At 39.3% G+C, this 21,440-nt stretch overlaps 1 protein-coding gene across 1 annotated transcript in view; it reads left to right on the top strand.

Annotated features, from left to right (window-relative positions):
* SGIP1 (SH3GL interacting endocytic adaptor 1) overlaps positions 1-21,440 on the top strand; it is a 106,089-nt gene that overhangs the window by 56,926 nt on the left and 27,723 nt on the right. Inside the window, exons 14-19 of the mRNA XM_077825368.1 lie at positions 413-868; positions 6,565-6,692; positions 8,412-8,538; positions 13,750-13,755; positions 14,262-14,321; positions 15,236-15,295. Coding sequence (XP_077681494.1) covers positions 413-868; positions 6,565-6,692; positions 8,412-8,538; positions 13,750-13,755; positions 14,262-14,321; positions 15,236-15,295 — 837 coding nt within the window. The remainder of the gene's footprint in view (positions 1-412; positions 869-6,564; positions 6,693-8,411; positions 8,539-13,749; positions 13,756-14,261; positions 14,322-15,235; positions 15,296-21,440) is intronic.

Raw genomic sequence — 21,440 nt, 5'->3', positions numbered from 1 at the left:
CCGGTTCCTGTGCTTTGTGTGTATTTTTAATATTTAGTAATAATTCACAATCTTAAGTTATTTAGACCATACATAATGAACATCACTAGCCAATTATATATTTCAGTAGGATGCAGATATGATGTAAAGTAATATACAAGAAAGGTATACATATGGTATATAGTGCATGCTTTTTTCATATAATGTATATATTTTAATCCCATATATGTTTTTGTACGTTGTGCATAACCGTATTACGTAGATATTTTCATGCACATGAACTATGTCCCCAAAAGTTGGTAAGAAAACCTGCTTTTTAAGTATCTCTGCTGGAATGTAGCTGACTTTGCAAGCCCCATATAAATGTAGAGTATAGTGCAACTTCAGCTATACCATCAATATTAAAGTTTAAAATAAACTACTTTGACCACAGGAAGTGACCAGACAGCAACAGAGGTCAAAAGTGACAAACTACCATCAATCAATGACTTGGACAGCATTTTTGGCCCAGTATTGTCCCCCAAGTCTGTTGCTGTTAACGCAGAAGATAAGTGGGTCAATTTTTCCGATCAGTCCCCGGAAAACATAACAGCAGAGTTGACTTCAAGGGAAAAAGTGGTGTCCCCACCTGTGGCATCAGAAATCCCAGCTGAATCTCCAGCTGTTGAAACCTCCCGCAATGTTCCATCACCTCTCAATTTAGAAGAGGTTCAGAAGAAAATTTCTGAGCAAACCCACGTTAAAGATGATAACTTAGAATCAACAGCATCTCCCAAAGATTTTGGGTTGGGACAGAGAGCTACACCACCTCCCCCTCCACCACCTACCTACAGAACAGTGGTGTCATCACCTGGACCCAGCCCCATCAGTGGCACAGGAAGCACCAGTGGTATGTCTTATAGCTTGAGTGTGCTTCAGTGTGCCCATGAATGCCTTTTTGCTGCAGTGTGAACACAACCTTTTAGCTGCTCTTAGTTGGCTTTTAAGCATCAGTCATTCCCTTTTGTTTGATTGTACTGTGCCCCCAGTGGCGTATTCTTTTCATCTAATGCTCTTGTGGTCCAAGTCGAGCTTGTACCCTAGATATCATGTTTCCTTTTACCCTGTCATTGTTGAGTGTCTGACATTAGAGGGGGAGTTGTGACTCCGCAAATCAGACTCCAAGGTGTAAATCTCGACAGCTTTTCACCAAAGATCATGGTTATTGCCTTAAATAAGTGCACATGCTCAACAGTTTGAACTTCTCTCCCAGATATCCACCTGTGATACATGTGTATTTGCAGGGCCCCAAGCTGCTGGCAGCCCCAGAATTTGGCACAGTTGCCCGCCTGCCATAATATCCTCCAGGAATTGCAAAATGAACAAAAATAGTGGAAAAACAGACAAATCTTCGCCGACTTTTCAGAAAACAAAACTGTCACTTTTAAGTAAAGCAGGAAATTCTTTGAATTCACTGTCTGTTCACATGACCGCACATGTGCAACCAAGTCACCTTAAAGGCTAACAAAGCCAAATAAACAGAAGCCCTGCAGATATAAGTTGTGATGCAACAAATTCAGTATATCTCTACTTCACCATTCTGAGAATGTCCTTGAGAATCCTAGATAGTGCGAGGCTGAACTAGGCTTTGATAAATAGCTTTTTAAAGTAAACACTGTAGAGTAAAACATGGATTTGTTTGAAGTTTGCTGGTTGATTGACGTCACCAGTTTAATTCTAAATTGGTATATGTCCTTTAGGTCAAATGACCTCATTGGAGGTTGGTTTTCCCAGTGTCTTTCATGTCGTTCTGAAGAGTGCTACAACTTGATCACCTTATTTTTAATGACTAAAGGCTTGTCTACATGGGGAAATTTACTGGCAGAACTATACTGGTATAATTATACTGCTGTAATTATACCAGTACCTGTCTCCACATGGACATAGCACTATCAGCTAACCCAGCAAAAGGCACTCTTTTCTTGGAATAAGAATGTCCACCTGGGAAGTTAAAGCAGTATAACTATATAGGTATAATTATACTAGTGTAGTTCTGCTGATCAACTTCCCCATGTAGACGAGCCCTAAGCAAGATAGAAGTTACTGGTATTTGGAGAAAAAGAATCCCATGTTTTAAAGTGAGCACTGATGCTAGTGTTGAACGTAAAAAGAAAAGGAGTACTTGTGGCACCTTAGAGACTAACCAGTTTATTTGAGCATGTTATTTTGAAATTCTTTGTTTGCATTCGTGCATTTCCCAATTAAAACAGATATTTTCTGATTACTTTAACTAGGCCATGGTTTTCATTTTATGTATAAGCATTTCTGTGGTGCTCAGCATTGTAGTGTCTGAGGAAATGAAAAACTGGAGAATGCTCCCAACTTAGATTTTTCATCCTTTTCGCATTCTCATCTTCATGTGGCAGAATGTAGCTCTCAGTGAAATCCCCCAGCTGGGGAAGGGTGGGGTTTTTTTTGTTTTTTTTTTTTTAACTAATCCTGACTTCTGCCTTAGAGGTGAGCATTTCAGTGGTGGGTAAAGAGATTTTTCTGTGTTGGGTTTGTAAAGTGCTCTGTATTGTAAGGTACTGATCACACTTGATGTCTGTTGGAGTTGAGGGTGCTCCGCACTTTGTAAGAGAGAGACCCTAGATACTGATGATATTTTTGTTTAGCACCAGCTGTTTCCTGAGTTCTGTACAATGCACAAAAATATAGATGCTCCCTGCTCTGAAGTGTTTGCACTCTAAAAGCAGGCACACAGAAGATGGAGCACATTAGAAAATTCCTAGGTGGGGCTACCTCCTGTAATAATTATAAGCCCCTTATAAACACTGGAGAAGAATTGGCTTTTTAGGATGGATTTCCCTGAGGAGAGGGGGTGGCTTGGGGGACTGGGATAAAGAGGATGTTCCACCCATTGGGAGTGGGGGGTGGGGGAGGGCGCAGCATGGAACATACTATGCAGATAGAAGTGAGAGAAACTTAAAACCATTGTCATTTAACAGTACCCAGTGATGACCATACTACTATGGGGTAAGGTGGAATTCTGAACATGCTGTATATATGGTCATTAAACGAGGTCTTCCTTCATTTTGCTGGGTTTTTGAAGATACATCCTCTTTTCCCTGATAGCTGTGTGTTGGCTTTTGTGTGTGTGTTTAACTGACCACTGATCTTGTAGCATGTGATCAGTCAACATATGTCTGATCTCCCTGATAATGCTGCTGTGGGAAGCCACCCTACAAGAATGTGGGATGCAGAATACCTTGCATGACTTTTAAAGGGCCAGCAGTTGGGAAGATTACCATTGGTGGAGGGCAAGTTTGACAGTTTGGGTTTGTATAAGTCCCTTCCCTACTCATTTCAGCCACATCCTTGTGTTCTCCTGACCTGTGCTAAAATAAATCTCTCTCCAAACTCAGAACAGGCCTTTCTGCCACTCCATTCCAAATCCTTTGGTGATATTCTTTTCAGTTACCTGGTCTGCTAGGCTCCCAGTTAGCTGGGCATTCAGGTTCCACTTGCTTTGGGATGCTCTCAGATCAGAGCTGTCCCCGAATGTGTTGTCTTTCTATTCCTGGGAAGTCCTGGAAGCTGTGGGATTTGAATACAGCAGCAGGGACTGCTGGTTCTGCTCAAACACAAAAATGGAGGCCTGTTGGGGGGTCATAATAGAAAAAGATAGAGAGGTCCTGGCCTCAGCCATCTAAACCTTAAAAAAAAAAATCGGGATGGGGGGGGAGGTTGGGGACAGGGATTTGGCTTCTGATCCTTATTTGAGACGCATGATTGGGTTGGTTCTTTTTGTTCCAAACTAGTTGGCTAGTCTCTAATTTTTAACCCTTTCAGTAGCTCATTAAGGAAACACACGTACATGCTTACCCATGTCTGTTATGCATATCTATTTTTTAGTTTCTCCTTCTGCTTTACTTTTAAGTAGAGTGGTGTTAGTTGGATATGTTCCAGAGCTATAAAATGATTTGATGGCAGAACATTTTTTTAAGGTAAAGAATTCTGTAGTTCTGCAGCTATAATTGGATTTTGCAAATGTGGGATTACATTCAGTTACGTGTTGATTAGTGGAATTCTGCTGCATATACTTGGTGCAGAAAGTGGTATAGAAATGCAGTGGAATTCAAGGGATCCTGAATGTTTCAGGAACAAATATCGTCCATTTTAAAATTCTTACATCTAGAACATCAACAGTTGTTGCTTCTCTAACTACTTAAAACATTAATATGGATAAATACAAGTTATAATACTGTTCCGTTAGAATTTCTGCAGTCCTGTTAGATAATTTCCATTAAATAATTCCCTTCTTGTAGGGCAATAAGTTTTTGGTTTTTTTTTTAACGGGCTGAAGTGGAAAATTTTCAAACACAGGTGCCTCAAATTAGTCTCCTAAATCCAATTTTAGGCTCCTAAGTACAAGTGGCTTAATTTTCCAAAGTACTGAAATTGGTGTCCAAGATTTTAAAAAAGCAGAATCTAACTTTTGACCCAAGATTTTATGTAACATGGGGCAAATTTTTCATTTCATTTTAAAATGTCCATGTTTTTAAACCAAGCCAGTGTTAGATTCTTAAGGCAAATGATTCTGTTTTAAATGGAAAAATGAAAAACCAAGCACCCCATCCTAGTATATAGTTATAAAATTAGACAGTACAATGCCAAACAGAATGTGCTTTCAAGTATTCTGTACAACTTGTTAACAACAGTCCTGAAAGAACCAATGTATGTATCCTTACTCTTAGGTCTTTTCTATTTAGAGGTATTGGTAAATCTTAGTTTAGGGGTTGAAGGAGTTTTAAAGATATTTTTTGCACAATACACTATAAAATGTGCTTTTGTAGAATATCAGTTATTGCTGAACTTATCCTGGTATGTTAAATTTTCTTTGTTACATCAAAATAGTATGTCAAGTGTTCTGTTAAGTACCCAATCCCATTCCTTTTCATTAAGTTGTAGCAAGTTGATCTTCACAGCAAGGTGACAGGGATCAATGACAAAATGAAACATTTGAGCTTCGCAGTTAGCTACTTAAAATTTGTCTTTTATGGTAACTATATTTTTTAAATAATTTTTTTAAATGGATTCTTTAAGGCTCCCCAGAGACCTTATAACATTCTGCCCTTTCCCCATTCTGGTCCTCACTCTTGTTTAATGATTGGATGCCATCTTACAATAATAGGCAATGAAATTAAAATTAAAAGAATTGTGCAAAGTTTGTCCCCATCATTGTAAACTACTTCTGCCAAGGACTCTTTGTTTTTGTTTTTTTTTAAGCCATTCAGGTATTCATTCAGACTCTGTTATCTTAAATGTCATCTTTGTTAACCTCAGCCTCTGTATCAGCTGCATAACCAGGATTGGATAGAACCTCATTGTAATTTTGTAACAAAGATCATAAAGGAAAAAATCCAAAGTAAAACTTGAATATATCATGTATTCAGCATCAAGTATGGAGTCCAATCTTACAAACCATTACTGCTCACCACAGTGCCTACTGCAGTTATTTCTATCCCCTTCATACTACCGCACTTACAATGAGAAAAACTCAATCTCTCCAGCTATAAAACAGGATAAATTCTTCCCAGTCAGTTATGTCCTGGCCACCATAGTAGCAAATAATGCTGGCTGAAAACATTTTTTTAAAGCTGTTTCCCCTCCCATTCACCCACCCTCTCAGTGGTTTGGACAGTGCTATTGTTTTAAATGTTCAGTGAATTCTAAGAAAATGTCTCTCTCTCCTGTCTTGCATTTACAGTCTTTCATGTAAATCCATGAAGATGTCTGAAATAACAAATGTCTTATACCAATGATAATGCTTGAGAAAAGCAGGCCTACTGCACAGTACATATAAAAATAGTTTCCTTACTACAGGAAATATATTAGTAAATGTCAATTACTGAAATTTCTTTTTCCCTTATCCAAAAAACAAGTGACTGTATCAACATTATGAATTTAAAACATTCAGAGGTAGAGAAGAGAGACTTGCATACAAATAACCAGAAGAGAAATCAGGGGCTAAGGGAAGAGATTGTGAAAGTTAAACTGAAAAAATATTGTAAAGCTATCGGTAGTCGCCTCTCATAGTAATTCGCTGCAATAAACAGAAGTACAAAGTAACCACTTGCTACCAAACTGTCAGCATGTAATTTACAGACATGATACTGGTGTTCAAGAGAGAAGATTTAAAACTTCTGATACTTTAAATATAAAAATAACATTTTTCACCATGGAGCCAATTTTAGCCTCTGATTTTGTGTTCAGAAAATCACACCAACAAAGTCTGCATTACCATGTATACGTGCAAATTTAGAGCCTGGTATGAAGTCAGCTCAAACCAGAACTTTCATACTGTAATTCCACAGCAGATCATGGAGTTTTGGGTTTTACTATGGCCTTCTTGGTTATCAGCTGTAACTTACTCTTCCACACTGCCACGATTATAGATTGACTTGCAATGCGGTAGCTGTGAATGTGAGTTGGAAGCTGGATCAGTGTTTGTTTGCTTGATAGCACGCAGTGCGCTGTGCGGAGTTTGGTGTTGAGAGAGCAGTTTGAGTTTAATCTTGTATTTATAGCCTGTGTTTATTTCAGGTTCTTCATCTCCGGCTCGTCCAGCGACTCCACTGGCTGCTTGCAGCAGCACCACCCCACCGCCTCCTCCACCTCGGCCCCCATCTCGGCCAAAACTGCCTCCAGGGAAGCCTGGAGTTGGCGATGTGGTATGTTCGCCCTCTTCATAACCCCTAATGAGAAAGGGATCTCAGAATGAATCAGGAATTTCCTGTTTGTTTCCAGTCTGATAAAACAAGTTAATAGAACTGAGCAAGTAATTCATAGCAAATAAATGAGTCTGCAAATGGTCCCTGACCAGTTTAGTTTTCTATAATTTATTCATCATTGGAAATTACACACAGGAGAATTTCTGTGAATGATTCTTGATCTGCTGATGGCTTGCTAACAGTTCACTGTGAGTATTCAGTATGTGCAGTATGGGCTGTTTGCTCGTTTTGATTGGACGCAGTAGACTGCCCGTTCCCTGTTTTGGATAAACCCCAACTCTTAGAATCAGGATTTTTGGTGCAAATACTCATGTTTATCAATTCAAGATTCACTTTCCTAACATATTTTCTAATATTGCCTTAAAATATGCTAGTTGTTGAAACATTCCTGCCACTAAATTTGTTCACTAGACTGGTTGCAGAAAGCCGAAACAAAAGGGACACCAGTGCAGCTAAAGTGAATTATTTTTGAGTTAATATTTTTTTCCAGTTAATAATTGAGTCCTACAGGTTAAAAACCAAGAGTATCCTGCAGCAAAGTGTAGATTTAAATAATGGAAGATGGCACGCTCGTGCACACATTTTACATGTCCTAAAACTTCCGTTCATCTGAAAATCCTCAGAAATAATGATGTGATTATAATAGGTTGTGGCTCTTGTGCCAACAGAATTAGCAAGTATTCTAGTTTGCATGGGACTTAGTATCATTCTACAGTAGTTTGCTTAAGTGTCTTGTCATAGGAACACTGGGAAATCCTGCTTGGCTGGTGAGGAGGGGAAAGATGTGTTCTAGTCTTGGTGGTATATCACACCACAATAATTATCCTGTGTCCCCATTTTTAAATGCTGTATAAATAAGAACAAAATGTATCATTAAAATGGTATGATTAGTAATACTGTAAAATATTGCTACGAACCTTCTCTATATTAATGCATTGTGGAATTAAGGCCCATTCCTGAAAGCACTATGCATGTAGAACTCTTAGTACTGTTTAGAACTCTACTAGCCAGTGAGAGTTTTGCCTGCAGAAGGATTCCAGAATCATGCCCTGAAAAAATAATTTTCTTTCTTTCTTTGGATTTATATGTATATCTTTTCATCACAGTGGGTTGGCTCCTCTAGGACCTAATGCACACTTACTGCTTCAAGTGGGTTATCACAAGGTTTAATGTGTGTGAATCCAGCCATAAGTGGTAACTCATTAAATAATTACTTTGTGTGATATTTACCCATAACATATCATCCATCCTGCATTTTCTAGTCTTAAATTGCCATCTTGTAGTTACATGGTGTTGCAGGGTCTGAAGCAAACGCTGGGCCTTCCGTGTCTAGAATTCTCTCCTCTCGCTCCTGTTTGTTTTAAAATTTTATAGCACTGTCAAGTTTTTGAAAATTGTAAAAATATTTTGTGGCCCGAGAGGATAAAACAGACTTAGACTTACAGGACAGAATTTTACACCGATTTTCCGAGACCCTATCTTCTTTAAAGCCTCATTTGTATTAAGATCCACATTATTTACTGTGCGTGACACAAGGATCCCAGAAGAAGGTATTAAGATTACTGGTGTATATAAAGCCTTATGTCTTGTGTTTATATTTGGTGTAAATGTTACAGTATGTATATTTTTAATCTTGCGTTATTTTGTGTTTTTCTACAGTCCAGGCCTTTTAGCCCTCCTATTCACTCATCCAGTCCTCCTCCGGTAGCACCTTTAGCCCGTGCTGAAAGTACTTCTTCCATATCATCCACCAATTCCTTGAGTGCAGCCACTACTCCCACAGTTGGTAAAAACCACAGGTTTCTTTTGTAATCTTTTATAGAGTTGAATGGCTTTTTTAAAAACTTGAGTTTCTGAAACCCTCTACTTTGTTATATCATTTTCTAAATTTTTGCTTTCATGTTCATATTCTTTTAAAGCAGTTTAAGTGAAAGAGTAATCCAGGTATGAAATATTAAACTGATACCCAGCGTATACATGAGTTTTCTTGTTCTGTTGGATATAAAAGTGTGTTAAGAGTATGGGTATTTGGTAACAGTAGAAGATATCACCATTGAAGTATGGTGTTAGTATTAATCGATATCTGTAAACTTAGTCAAAAGAAGAATGGGAACATTTTTCTTTTCCTTTTTGGCGGGAGGTGGATTAGGGGGAGCCAAGATTTGAAATTGGATGGTGGCATCCTGGAAACAATTACTCCTAAACCGTGTCGAGTTTTCAATCTGATATTTGCCTTTAAACTAATAGATAGCAAAACTTTGGGGTCTTGCAAAAGCTTTAGAACTTTTCAAAACAATTAGGGTTTCTGATGCATCTTACAACTTGGTAAATTGGTGCAGTTTCCTTCTAGAGGAAACTAAAACACTCTTTAAAAACTTGATTCACTTGCTAAGTAGATAAGGTAACATTTTCTGGAGTGGGAAAAAAATAAATACAAAAAATATTGTAAGGCTGACAGCTCCTAGGTTTGGATGTTTTGAATCATGGCTTTCTTCCTGTGGGGCTCCTCCCTTCTCTTTCTTGATACAGGAATCTCTTTTATTCTCTCTGTCTCTGCCTCTTTCTCATTTACGAGGTTTTTTGCTCCGTATCCTCTTATGGACTCTTATCTGCTGCAGACTCCAGGTCTCTTTTTTCCCCTCTCTCTCTCATATTCCCTCTGTCTTCATCAAGACACCTCTCTCTCGCTTCTGTAGATCTTTCGTCCCTTCTTTGTTCCAGGTGTTCTCCTCATTTTCCATTGTTTTTGCCCCTTATCTCTGTCCCACTGTCATTGCTGCTATCTGACTGAACCACGTCTCGCCAGTTCTCCTGCCGCTTGCTTCTTACATTCTCCATTTTCTTTCAGGACCATTTTCAGTTCAATTACTATATGAGATTTGCTTCGTGGGGGAAGGGGACTTGCACTACCACTGAAATTGTTTTTCCTGGCTAGTCTGAAATAACCAGTGTAGCTCTCCCAAATGGAAGCCAATTTGCTATTGTTAAATGTTCAAACCCAGGACATCTGAAAATCAGAATTAATTAACTCAAGTGTGTGTGTTGTCCCCACTTTGATATTGAATGGCATTACGTTTGGAGAGCCTTGAAGTATAGTATTAACAAACAGGCTTTATTCCTAATACAAAGAGAGGATTTTAGGAATTGTTTTTGTTTGTTGAAAATGGAGGTGGTTTGAGTCTGAAACCTAGATTCAACCTTTCTTCTCAAGCATGAAGAAAGTCTAGATCTGAATGTTTGCAGTTTGCACCTGTCTCTGGCTAAAACCCAAGAGCATTTTCATTTCTTTATGTATTGTTTGCTGTAGCTTTGATTTATTGTGTCTCCGTTCTACCATTTTTTCATTTTCCCGTGCCTTCTTTACATTTGTATCCTCTGTTCCCATTTCCAGGTGGTCACCATTACAGCAGTAGCATGTCCCTGAAATAAATGCATTTCAACCAGTCCAAATTAGGATGTATTTTCCTCTAATGCACAGAGGACTGTGTTCAGCAAGGATCCATATTCTGTATTTGCTAAATGTCATGAGGACTAAATGGCAAAAAATGTGAGATTTCTAATTCTCATATAGCATCTCTGAAATTGGTATTCATTAACATAGGTTTTCATTTAATATTTGGATCCTTATCAGTGAGCACACTTTGAAAATAGAATAGCAGATAGCAGAAAGAAAGCAAGTGTAAATAAAGAACACGCTGATTTGTGTTTCAGATATGCTATGAAAAGTTTGAATGAAATTTAGATGAGTCTCCAGGCAGGTCTAACTGTTGAGATAAATATGCCATGTTTTGCCAACACTTCAGCATTCGTGTTATCACTGGGATTGAACAATCTTTTCCAATGTAAGAAAAATAAAAATGCTTCCCCTCCTTAATCATATTGAATTTCTTTCTACCTATTTAATTTCCTGGACATATATATTTTGTCAGTGGAAGGAAAATCTCTCTGCTTCTCTCATACATGATTTTCATTCCATTCCTTCAGTCAGTATAGAATATACCAGGAGGAGAACACAAGACAATGTTGCAAAAATACTTCCTTTAAGGTTCTAGCACAAAAAAGCAGCTACTGGTATTTAGTTACCCTTTTCATTGTTGGATTGTACTTTTGGGGGATGAAAGCAATACTAGTTGAGGTGAAGGTTACAGCTTTGAGCATCAGATCAAGGTTATTGGGGTAGAACTTTGGTATAAGTGAATTACTCTGAGTGATAGGTGAACTGCAAAAGGTTCAGAGGTTTGATCAGAGCAGCATCCAAAAATGAGATGCTTATTATGATAATCACTGAACTATCTAAACTTCTTTTGTTTAATTGTTAATCTCACAAGAAGTAGGTAGCTTTTGTCTGAATAAGGGGTTTAAGAGCTGATCTTCCTAATTATACTGAGATAGTTCCCACATCAAGATAATAAATTAAATTTTTCTTGTGCAGTAGGAGCACACAGTACAATTACCTTAAAAATGAGAGAGCCTGCACAACTGCATATCACAAGATCTGTGGAATGTTCTATGCGTGCCATCTTGAATTTGTTCCTTCCGGAAATTAATCCCTGTGGCAGCTGCTTAAGCTTTTAAAGTGTTGGGTTTTTTCAGTTTTATCGGATGTAGGCAATGCTTCCAATAAACAATATTTAAATTGCTTTGAAGATGCACCCTTTTAAAAGCTACCTAAGTGACCCTGGGCACCGACACTTCATCTGGAGCAAATTGAAAATTGTGGCTCCTGTATCGCCCTACAGAATTCCACTCTGTCTTGTAGGATTTCCACCCTTTTGAAGAGGTAGCAGTGCAGGGAAGCTGCTTCCTTTTTGGTAAAGCAAGTGCAGAAGGTACAGTTCTGTCATGACTCCTCCCTCCCTTGCCCCTCCCATTTTTTCTAATGGCCCCTGTGTATGTTGGATCTCTAATTTGAAAGAAGTAATATTTTTGCATGAGGAAGTATACATACTAGAAAGGGCAAGTCTAATTCCTTCCAGAGAGGCTCACTCAGCCAGTTGCAGTATATCTCTACATACCATGACATCATTACAGGGTTCCTATTTTAACACAGATGCGTTATTACTGAATAAATTCTTCAATGCACTAGCCACAGACAGGCTTTCTTTAGCATCAGGAATGAATGTCTTCTCCCTTCATCTTTTTAGTAAACAAGTGTATTTATTGTAGCCATTAACAGGACAGCCATGCACTCCATTTCACATTCTAGTTCCTTTGTGTCCACATGAACCCTCTTCCTGAGTAGTGTTGGCGTGTGGGAGCATATTCCTCAGATATATCTTTGTTTTGCCGAAGTCCCCCTTCATTTGTCCATGTCACAAGCCACGTGGGAGTGCTTACTGCTTTCTCCCAGAAGCAGAGTGGTTCTGAGGGGTGATTGAAGTTACCAGTTCATTTAAAATCGAAATTTATCCTTGTCATGTTACCTGGAAGTGTGCACAGATGTTAGCAGAGAAGGCAGAGGTAGGCGGTTTTTTGAGAGGTATCAGCTGTTCCGAAGCATGGGCAAACTTTCATGGATTATTGTGTTATCATTTCATATAGAGGTAATTCAAGTGCCACTCAGAAACCAACAGCAACCCACCCCATGTGTAGTGGGGCAGCTGCCCCACTCCCACAGAATTGGGGTTAAAGGCAGCCCTGGAGAGGGCTGCAGCTGGGAAATGGAGTGAGAACAGCTGGGAGAAGCTGTGGGGAAGCAACCACAGCTGTGGCCAGCTCAGTTAGGGCCCAGCTGGCCCTATAAGAGGGCTGAGGGCCAGAAGCTGGAGAAGCTGCTGAGGAACATACAGTACCTGAAGTAGAGCAGCGCTGGGGAAGGGCAGAGGGAGCTGGGGAGCTCCAGCCTGGTAAAACCCTAGGCTGCAGGCCTTGGTGAAGGCCTACAAAGGTACTGGGGCTGCAGAGGGGCAGCCCACAGATAGGCAAAGGCAGCAGGTCCTAACCCCTTGCCAGTGATGAGTGGCCACTAGACTGCAGTCTGCCCCAGTGAGCAGGGGCTAGATGATGACTGGCAGTAGCCACTGAGGTAAGGTGGGTCTAGAGGGCTGGGGGTTCCTTGGGAGGGGAGACCCAGAGTGGGGGTCCTGTTGGGGCAGAACCCCAGGGAAAAAGGCACCAGGGTCCGGGAGGGACACGGGGCCAGCAGCAGGCGAGACACCGGCCTGCAGAGGGCGCTCCAGTGCTGGTGAAGAGCTAATTCCCTGGACGACCAGCAGGAGGCGCCGCATCAGTGAGCATTGCCCCGCTACACCTCAATGTAATAGAAAGGTTAATGTGTGACTCTCTCTATGTCTGCTGAATATGCCATTGGCTGCTTCCATTTTAACCTGATGTTGATTTTTTGCTACAAATTAATGGGGTCAGAGGCCGCGGGTAGGCCTATGCTAAAGCAAATAAAGTTGTATGTTTTTGCTGCCAAAAGAGTGTTGAATAAGAACATAAGAATGGCCATACTGGGTCATATGAATGGTCCGTCTAACCCAGTATCCTGTCTTCTGATAGTGGACACTGTCGGACGCTTCAGAGGGAATGAACAGAGCAGAGCAATTATCAAGTGATTGTCCAGTCCCAGCTTGTGGCAGTCAGAGGTTTAGGGATGTCCAGAGCATAAGCTTGCGTCCCTGACCATCTTGGCTAATAGCCATTGATGGACCTATGCCTATCCTCCATGAACTTATCTAATTATTGTTTTTTAGCCCGGTTGTACTTTTGGCCTTCACAGCTTCCCCTGGCAATGAGGTCCACAGGTTGACTGTGTATTGTGTGAAGTAGTACTTCCTTTAAGCTGCGGCAGAGAGGCAAGCAAACAGTGGTTGGCTTAAGGCAGCTTTGTGTCATTAAAAGAAAAGAGCAGTAGTTGTGGAACATTCGTAGCTCAGAGCCTACATTAGCAGTGACTCATAGTCAAAACTACATCTGACCACTCCTGAACTAGCCTCTTAGAAAGGGATCTCTGTACTTATATTTGACAACCCCACAGGTTTACCTTGTGGCACAGTAAGTGGTCTTGTCTTTTTTTTATATTTTTTTGAATTTTTTTAAGCGTATTGGACTTGCATTGTGTTGAGGCACAGATGTACTGGCTGCTCTTTAGACTTATATAGTCATAAAAAAGACATTCCCTGATCATTTGTCTGTCCATTTGAAATACGTATCTGTGCCTCAAGTCCAAATATAGTAATGAACAGAGCTTTTAACTATCTCCACTGTGCTGTTAGAGATTTGTTTCCGAGTTGCAAAGATTATACCATTTGATGGACCTTATCCAAAAGAATATTGAACAGAATGATTTTATTTGTCTGTTCTTGTGATTTGGTTTTTTCTTTGTTGTTGCTTCTGCAGTTTGAATAACACAAGAAAAAGACTCCATCGTTTTTATTTCAGTGACCTTCAAATTATTTTTCTCATTTAAATTCTTATGTTTTGTTGATATAGTACACTGCTTGATTTCATTTGGGATTTGTGTTTTCATTCTTTTGTCTTTTACGTTTCTTTTGCTCATGGTATCAGAAGATGATGCTTTTATTGACAAACTGCCCTCGTTTGAAAGGCGCTGTGAAACGCCTGCAGGTACTGTATTAGCAGAGTGGTTTCAAGAAATCTGGATTAAAACTCCCAAGCCATTGTCTCATAAAAATGCCTATAAAACTTACGGACATGCTTTCTCCTCAACCACCATGAATGTCCAGTGCATATGACACATGTTTTAAAATGGAACTTGTACCACAAAAAATAGCAGCACATTGCATGACAGTTTCTCAGTGATCAAAAAGATTGAGAGAGGGGATATGCTACTGTTTTGTGAATTTAAATTGAAGGAATAAATTTAACTGCTCAAAAATACATTTTCTAATTATTTGAAAAGTACGTAATATCTATGATGATTGTTCTCCAATACTTTCAAGGTGGTGTGAGTCCAGGTAAACTCGTAATTCTGGAGGGAAGGGGACAAAATTCAGTTAGACACTTTCTACTCCAGGTGCTGCACCTGGAATTTTATGTCCTAAAATACAATTTTAAAATATACATACATTTTACAATAAAAATATTTTTAACACCAACAGACAATGCAAAGTACAGCATGCTGCCCAATACAGTTTGCTAATCCTATTTAAGCACCATAGAGACACCACTGGAGATGAAGAGCATAATGCAAGTGACGAAGTTTGTCAAAACAAGTGCAGTTAAATATACTAACCCAGCCTGCATGAACAGGAAGCCTCTTCTACTCCATTCATAGGCAACTATCAAGCGGGCAAAAACACCCCTCCATCTAGTCTTCCATAGCTTGCTTTTTGCTTTCTGTTTTCTAAACCAAAAAACAGAGTTAAACACCATCCCCCTTTTCCTTGCACGTTAACGGCTTGCAGTGCCTCTTCCCTCCCCCATAGTGAGATAAGTTACCTGCTCTGTGACTCACACTGTGTCCTTCTCTCTCCCTCTCCTTAACCTTTCCCATCCCGCTTCAACTCCTGGCCATACAGAGAATGAACAGCCTTCCCTCGTTTGGTTTGACAGAGGAAAGTTTTATTTGACTTTTGAAGGTAAGTAGTACATAGCATATCAGCTTGTAACTTACTCCCCTTTGCTCTTACTATTTAAGTCCTATGGTTTACTTCAAAAGTTCCCTTCTAACTTTTTGTATGAAAATGCTATGGCTACTTAGATGACATCATATCACAAGTTCAACAAGGATCATTTAAATTTGATTTGTGCATTTGTCTCCCTTCAATTACTTTTTTTAAAGGACAAAAAGAGACTATTCTTATGTAAATCAAGAATATATTCTACAGAACAAAATCACTTATATTGCCAAGGAACTTGACTCTGTCAACCAGGGCTTCTTTTTACACTCTTCTGCAAACCACGTGGTACACTAAATGTATTGCTACACAATATGATAACTGAAACCTAAATTACTATTTTATTTTCTATTGGCCTTTACCCTCTTCTGGGTGATTTAACTAGCATTAGCCCACTGCCCATTTTAAACTTCCTAGAAAACCTGTGACATACTTAAGGTATTTTGGAGAGTAATGTGAAAATAACATCTGTATGATTATCTTGAGGGTGCTACTCATCATTTTGTAAAAGTAGGAAATCAGGAAATGTGCCCTACAGCTGCTGTACAAAATTCATCAGCATCTGCATAATCCCAGCATTGTATCTAATTAATTTTCAGTCAGTCTATAAAATTGAGTTATCCTTCTGAATTAATGAGCTGTCCAATTAGTCTGTTCACTTTGAATTACACGTAACCTTTACCAACTCTTGTATTATAGTGGAGTCTGTAAAGTCTGTTCCTTATAAATTCTTGTTTTCAGAGATTTATTTAAGTCAATTTTAAAAACTCACTTGAGGCTAAAAATGCAATCATCTATCCTGGAAACAAATTAAAACACAATCTGTTTGACCTTTAAGATTTAAGTGTGTGCAAAAGAAAAAAAGTCCACTTTACTGGTCTGGGTGGTTTACGTGAGTTTATTGCTAATAAGAATTACTAGGTTGACAGCACTGGAGACTGAAGTCGTCTGTGTATAAAGGGAATAGGCACCGTGGGCAAAAGTAGTGCAAGCTGCCCCTCCCCACTAAGGACCTCGAACTTGACGTACGGGGACTAACTTTAAGAGGTGAAAGAGTAATTGAGTCTCCATGCCCATTCAGCGTTTAGCCTGCCATTAGAGATGACTAGACAAATCTGATCGTGGCTTAGTGAATTGGGCACCTGTCTAATAGAGATTGGACTGAGACCATCAATTTTCCCATAGGCAGCAGATTAGCTATCAAATGGTGGTAACTGTAGGACGCTAGCAACTTAGACAGATGGTGTATCTATGGCTAATTTGAATAGAACAGGAGTGAGTAATCCTCTGGGCATTCCAGTTCCTCTGCTTTTTGATATTGAAAAAGTTTTGGCTGAGTTATTAACATTGGAAAATCAGCTGCTGTTTACCCATCGTACCTGTTTTACAGTAAGGCTGTAAAAGACCTGTACTACAAGTCTTATGGTCTATTTGCCTACTTGGATGAGGGGAGTCTTAGTGCTTTTAAATTGTGCTGCAGAGATGTGAGGCTTATGTTGTGGTGTTTAGGGAAGTATATAGATTATATTTTAACATTACTTCTTGAGCTAGAATATGGATCAGGGAGATGGGCAAGGAGGGATAAAATCTGATTCCTAACTTATGGCAATCTTCTCAAAATTTCCAGGGTTTTAAAATAAAATTTATATAGTACTTATACACAGTATTTGGGAGGAGTTATAGTCCTCTCTCAGCATTTTAGAGGTGGGTATATTCTATCCAGGACTGAGTCCAGTTCAGGAGCTCTAAGGTAGGCAAAGGGTGGTAGACAGACAATGGACAGTGCTTCAATAACCTCAATAAATCAATTTGATTTTAAATAAAACCATGAGTATCATTCTTACAATCTTTTCATCTGAATATCCATTGGAAGAGGCCAAGGTTAAACTCCCTTAGGGTTTTACAAAATCTGTGATGGAATTATTACTTTCGTTCTGGTCATTGACTTTATCCCAAAGGTTGTCGTATCAGTGGATCTGAGAGATCTGGCATCTTATTCTACAGTTGTTTCCAACTGTTTGGATTAGAAGATATCCAGAGTGAAGATGTGCCAAGTCTTGTTTCTTAATTTAGAATCCTTGAAAAAAGGATAATAAGGAGGAGGCAAATCATAGGAGTCTCATCACTGTCTTGCTATCTGAAGTCTTCTATGATTGTGCTTATGTTTACTGCTAGTTGCTTCTTTGGATGCCCTAATTGTTAAACAGATCTTTTCATCATCAAGGAGCCAGGTGATTTGGGGGACTTACTACTTTTTTTATTTGTTGATAACTTAGAAAGTTTTCCTCTGAATCAGAACCAAAAAAGCATTCTCTTTCTTTTCCCTCTAGTAAAAGTTTCCCAAACAGAAAACTCTTTGGCTTCTGTATGTACTATTTCAGGTTTCTTCTGTACTAACTCTATTATGGGTAAACAATCCTAGAATTTGCTTTCATCACTCAGCATTTAGATTGTTGAATACATCAGCTGGCTTTCAGCATTTTCTGTGATTGGAGTTATAGCTGCCAAGAATTTCCTTTGAGCTGCTAATATCTTGAATAATCTGACATGGCTCAACTGAGGTAAAGTGCCCATATTCCATCTCCTACCAGATATTTTTCTTAGGCTTCATTTAATGAAGTTGTTGCCAATATAATGCCAAACTGGTTCTGAAACAAGGAGGGTGTCTTGGAACAGAGTATGCAAGAACTGGGGTATGGGTTACCCTCTTGACTAAGATCAAGTGCAGTATACAATCACTAGACCACTGGTAAAAATTCGGGCAGACTGATTATCAAACATTTGTAACAGATCATCCCTAAATTGCACAGAAAAAGGTTTTTGATAATTGTGATCTCTTAGCCTTGATGTTTAATGACATTCTTACTCTAGGTAACAGTTCTGTACTGGGAAAGGGAATGGACACAATACCCTGATGGGACTTTCTTGATTGGTTTCTATGATAAAAACAGTTACTCTCTTCTCTTATATGAAGACTGACTACACAGTTCTAAGGTGTATATTCTACCATTATCATTATTTATTTAATCCCAATTAGTTTATTTTCCCCCACTTTCATTCTTAACCTTCAGTATTGCAACAGTTTTTATAATCTGATTTTTGTGTGCTTTCTTATAATATTCCAACAGACTTTAACTTGTAAAAATTCATTGAAAGAAAAACATAAAATTGTAAAAACGAAGAATATTATTGCTGTCACAAATGCTATATATGTGGATCAGTGTAATCTCCTAATTGGTTTATGGAGACCACATCATCTGTTTTTTTCCCTTAATAGTACAAAAACAAGGGGATAGCCAGTGAAATGGAAAGGCCATGCATTTAAACCTGCATTTACACAAATCTAAAGCCAGAATGTTAAAACCACTGCCAACTGACAGGGTTTAGGAAGAAATTTCCCTGTGGGCAGGTTATTTCATAATTGTCCATAACAGGAGTATCTGGCATCTTCTTTCAAAGCATTTGGTATTGGCCGCTGTTGGAGAAAGGATACCAAGCTAGGTGTACTAAGTTAGAGAGTGAAGAAGAAAATCCTGTACCTAGCTCCCTCTTTGGATAGACATGTCTGTAGATGCAAAAGAATTACATATTCCTTCAAAAGTTAATTGTTTCTAACATTCATTAAATTGGCTCAGTAATCACCAGATTAGAATGCAATATATGACTCAGCCAAGTATGTTGGGCCATCTCATTTTGAGATAATACATTGGCCATTGTAGACACAGCGGATGTGTAGGCTTGAAGATTCACATTTTAAAGAGCATGGCAGAGTTCTATTGTTAGAAGTTAAGTACTGCCGCCAATCCTATACACACACAACCATTCAGTTACTCAGGTAGTCATGTCTGGTGGAGCTGTTCTGACCAGTTGACAGTTTGCTAAATATCATCTGCCTCTGTTCAGAATAGTCAGATCGTGTTTACTGAGAGAAATTTCCCTCTGTTTCATCGACAAAGCTAGATGTGGCCCGGTCATGGAGTTGGGTTTCACCGGGATTCGTGTCAGAGGAGACAGTTGGGATTTCTTCTCTGGAGTGATCTGGTAGATTTCCTCACTTTGGTTCTGAATGTGCTGGGGGGGAACCATAGTCTGTGGTCTGTGAGGTGGACCTATACTCCTTGTGGCTTGTGAAAGCAAGTGAGGTATTGGGTCTACTGATGTTAAACAGAGTTGGCTTGCTCAAAATCTGTGTGAGGCAGAAGTGTGCTTTGGTTCCCCAGATATCCTCAGAAGGCCTTCAGCAGGTAGGCCCTAAGATTCTGCTCTGTCTCCTAGACTCTTGTTCAGTTTCCTATCAGCAATCCCCTTCCTCAAAGAGAGGGTGTTGGTGGCATGGATGGAGGGACTTTGTAGGTATGATAGTACTACCTTAGGCAGTATTGTATTTTGCCAGAGATTCTCTGCTGGTTGTCAATAGGAAAAGCATGTGCAAATGGTATACCCATCCCCCCCAGTCCTTGATTCACTCCTTCTCAAACTAATAGGGTGGCAATGTCTCAGCAGCAGCTGACCCACCCTTGTTCACCCCACCCCTGTTCTACATGCAGATCCCCAATGGGTAATCTGGACCTTCTTGTATATCTTGATGAGTACATGCTAGAAAAATTGTGAGACAATAATACAGGTTGTTTGAAATGAATACAGTTGAATAAAGCAATTGCACTTCTACATATTATAGCTCTAATTTTGCAATATTCCTTTATCTATCCCTAAGTTTTGGAGTCCAGATTTATTTTTGGATTTGACCTATGAGGTTGTTCTACAATGGTATAAAAGGAGATCTACAGCATTTGTAATTTGTTAGCACTATTAACTCAGTGAATGATACACCAGAAAAATGGATTTCTTGCTAAAGATTATCAGCTACTGTAGATTTGGGAATCAGGTGATATATGAAAGGGTTCTGCATGATTTTGTTCTGATGTTATGCCATCTCAATGTTTGTTCAAAGTTGACTATATTGAACTATCCCGTCTGGGGACAGTATATGTTCAAAAGTATATATTCCAGTATTCCAGCAATTGCAAACAGTGGTGCGGCTCAGTCATTCTTACCTATGTGTCATGAAAGCCCATTTTCACTACCACTTACAATGTAGCTAGCAAAGTTGCAGTTGTTGAAGGTTTGAATGCTTCTTTTTGCTAGTGTAGACAAGACTAGGGGAACAGAGAGAGGGAGAGGGAAGAAACATGTCCGATTCTTTTGGAACTTGTATGGTGGCTGGAATACTCATTGGATGTGTGTTGACTAGATAGGGAACATGGTCTTCTGATTAAGGCTCAGGAATTGGTGTTGGGACATCTGGGTTCTGTTTCTGCCTGTGTCATGGATTTCTTGTGTGACCTTGGCCTAGTCCTCTGAGCATCAGTTTCCTTATTGTAGAATGTGAAATAACAATATTTAACCCTCAGAACACCTCTGTGAGGTAGTTAACTCATTAATGTTTGTAAAGTGCTTGGAGACCTGTTATATCAATTTAGATGGAATATATTAGTCCCAAAAGTTAAAGGTGTTAATATGACCCTGTCACTGTCCAACATTAAACAGTGTTAAACAAGTTTCAGGGTTTGGTACATAGGGACTTTAGCCTGCTTAGTTCCATGGGAAACACACCACTACTAAATCTTTGTGACCCTTTATTAAAGATACAGAAAAGAAGGAAAAACAGTTAAAACGTTTGAAATGTAAAGTATTAAATAAGACTTTCATTTTAATAGCAGCCCTTGTTCCTTTAGATCAGGGGTCGGTAACCTTTCAGAAGTGGTGTGCCGAGTCTTCATTTATTCACTTTAAGGTTTCGTGTGCCAGTAATACATTTTAACGTTTTTTAGAAGGTCTCTCTCTATAAGTCTATATATTATATAACTCAGCTATTGTTCTATGTAAAGTAAACAAGGTCTTCAAAATGTTTAAGAAACTTCATTTAAAATTAAATTAAGATGCTGATCTTATGCCGCCGGCCCGCTCAGCCCGCTGCCATCCTGGGGTTCTGTTCACCTAGGCTGGCAGCAGGCTGAGCGGGGCCTTTGCGGCCGGGACCCCGGCTGGCAAGGGGTTGGCAGCCAGAACCCCAGACTGGCAGTGGGGCTGGGGCCGGCGACCAGCA

This window comes from Eretmochelys imbricata, chromosome 8 (genome assembly GCF_965152235.1).
Source record: "Eretmochelys imbricata isolate rEreImb1 chromosome 8, rEreImb1.hap1, whole genome shotgun sequence".
Taxonomy (NCBI): Eukaryota; Metazoa; Chordata; order Testudines; family Cheloniidae; genus Eretmochelys; species Eretmochelys imbricata.
This window is presented reverse-complemented; position numbering and strand designations above follow the sequence as displayed.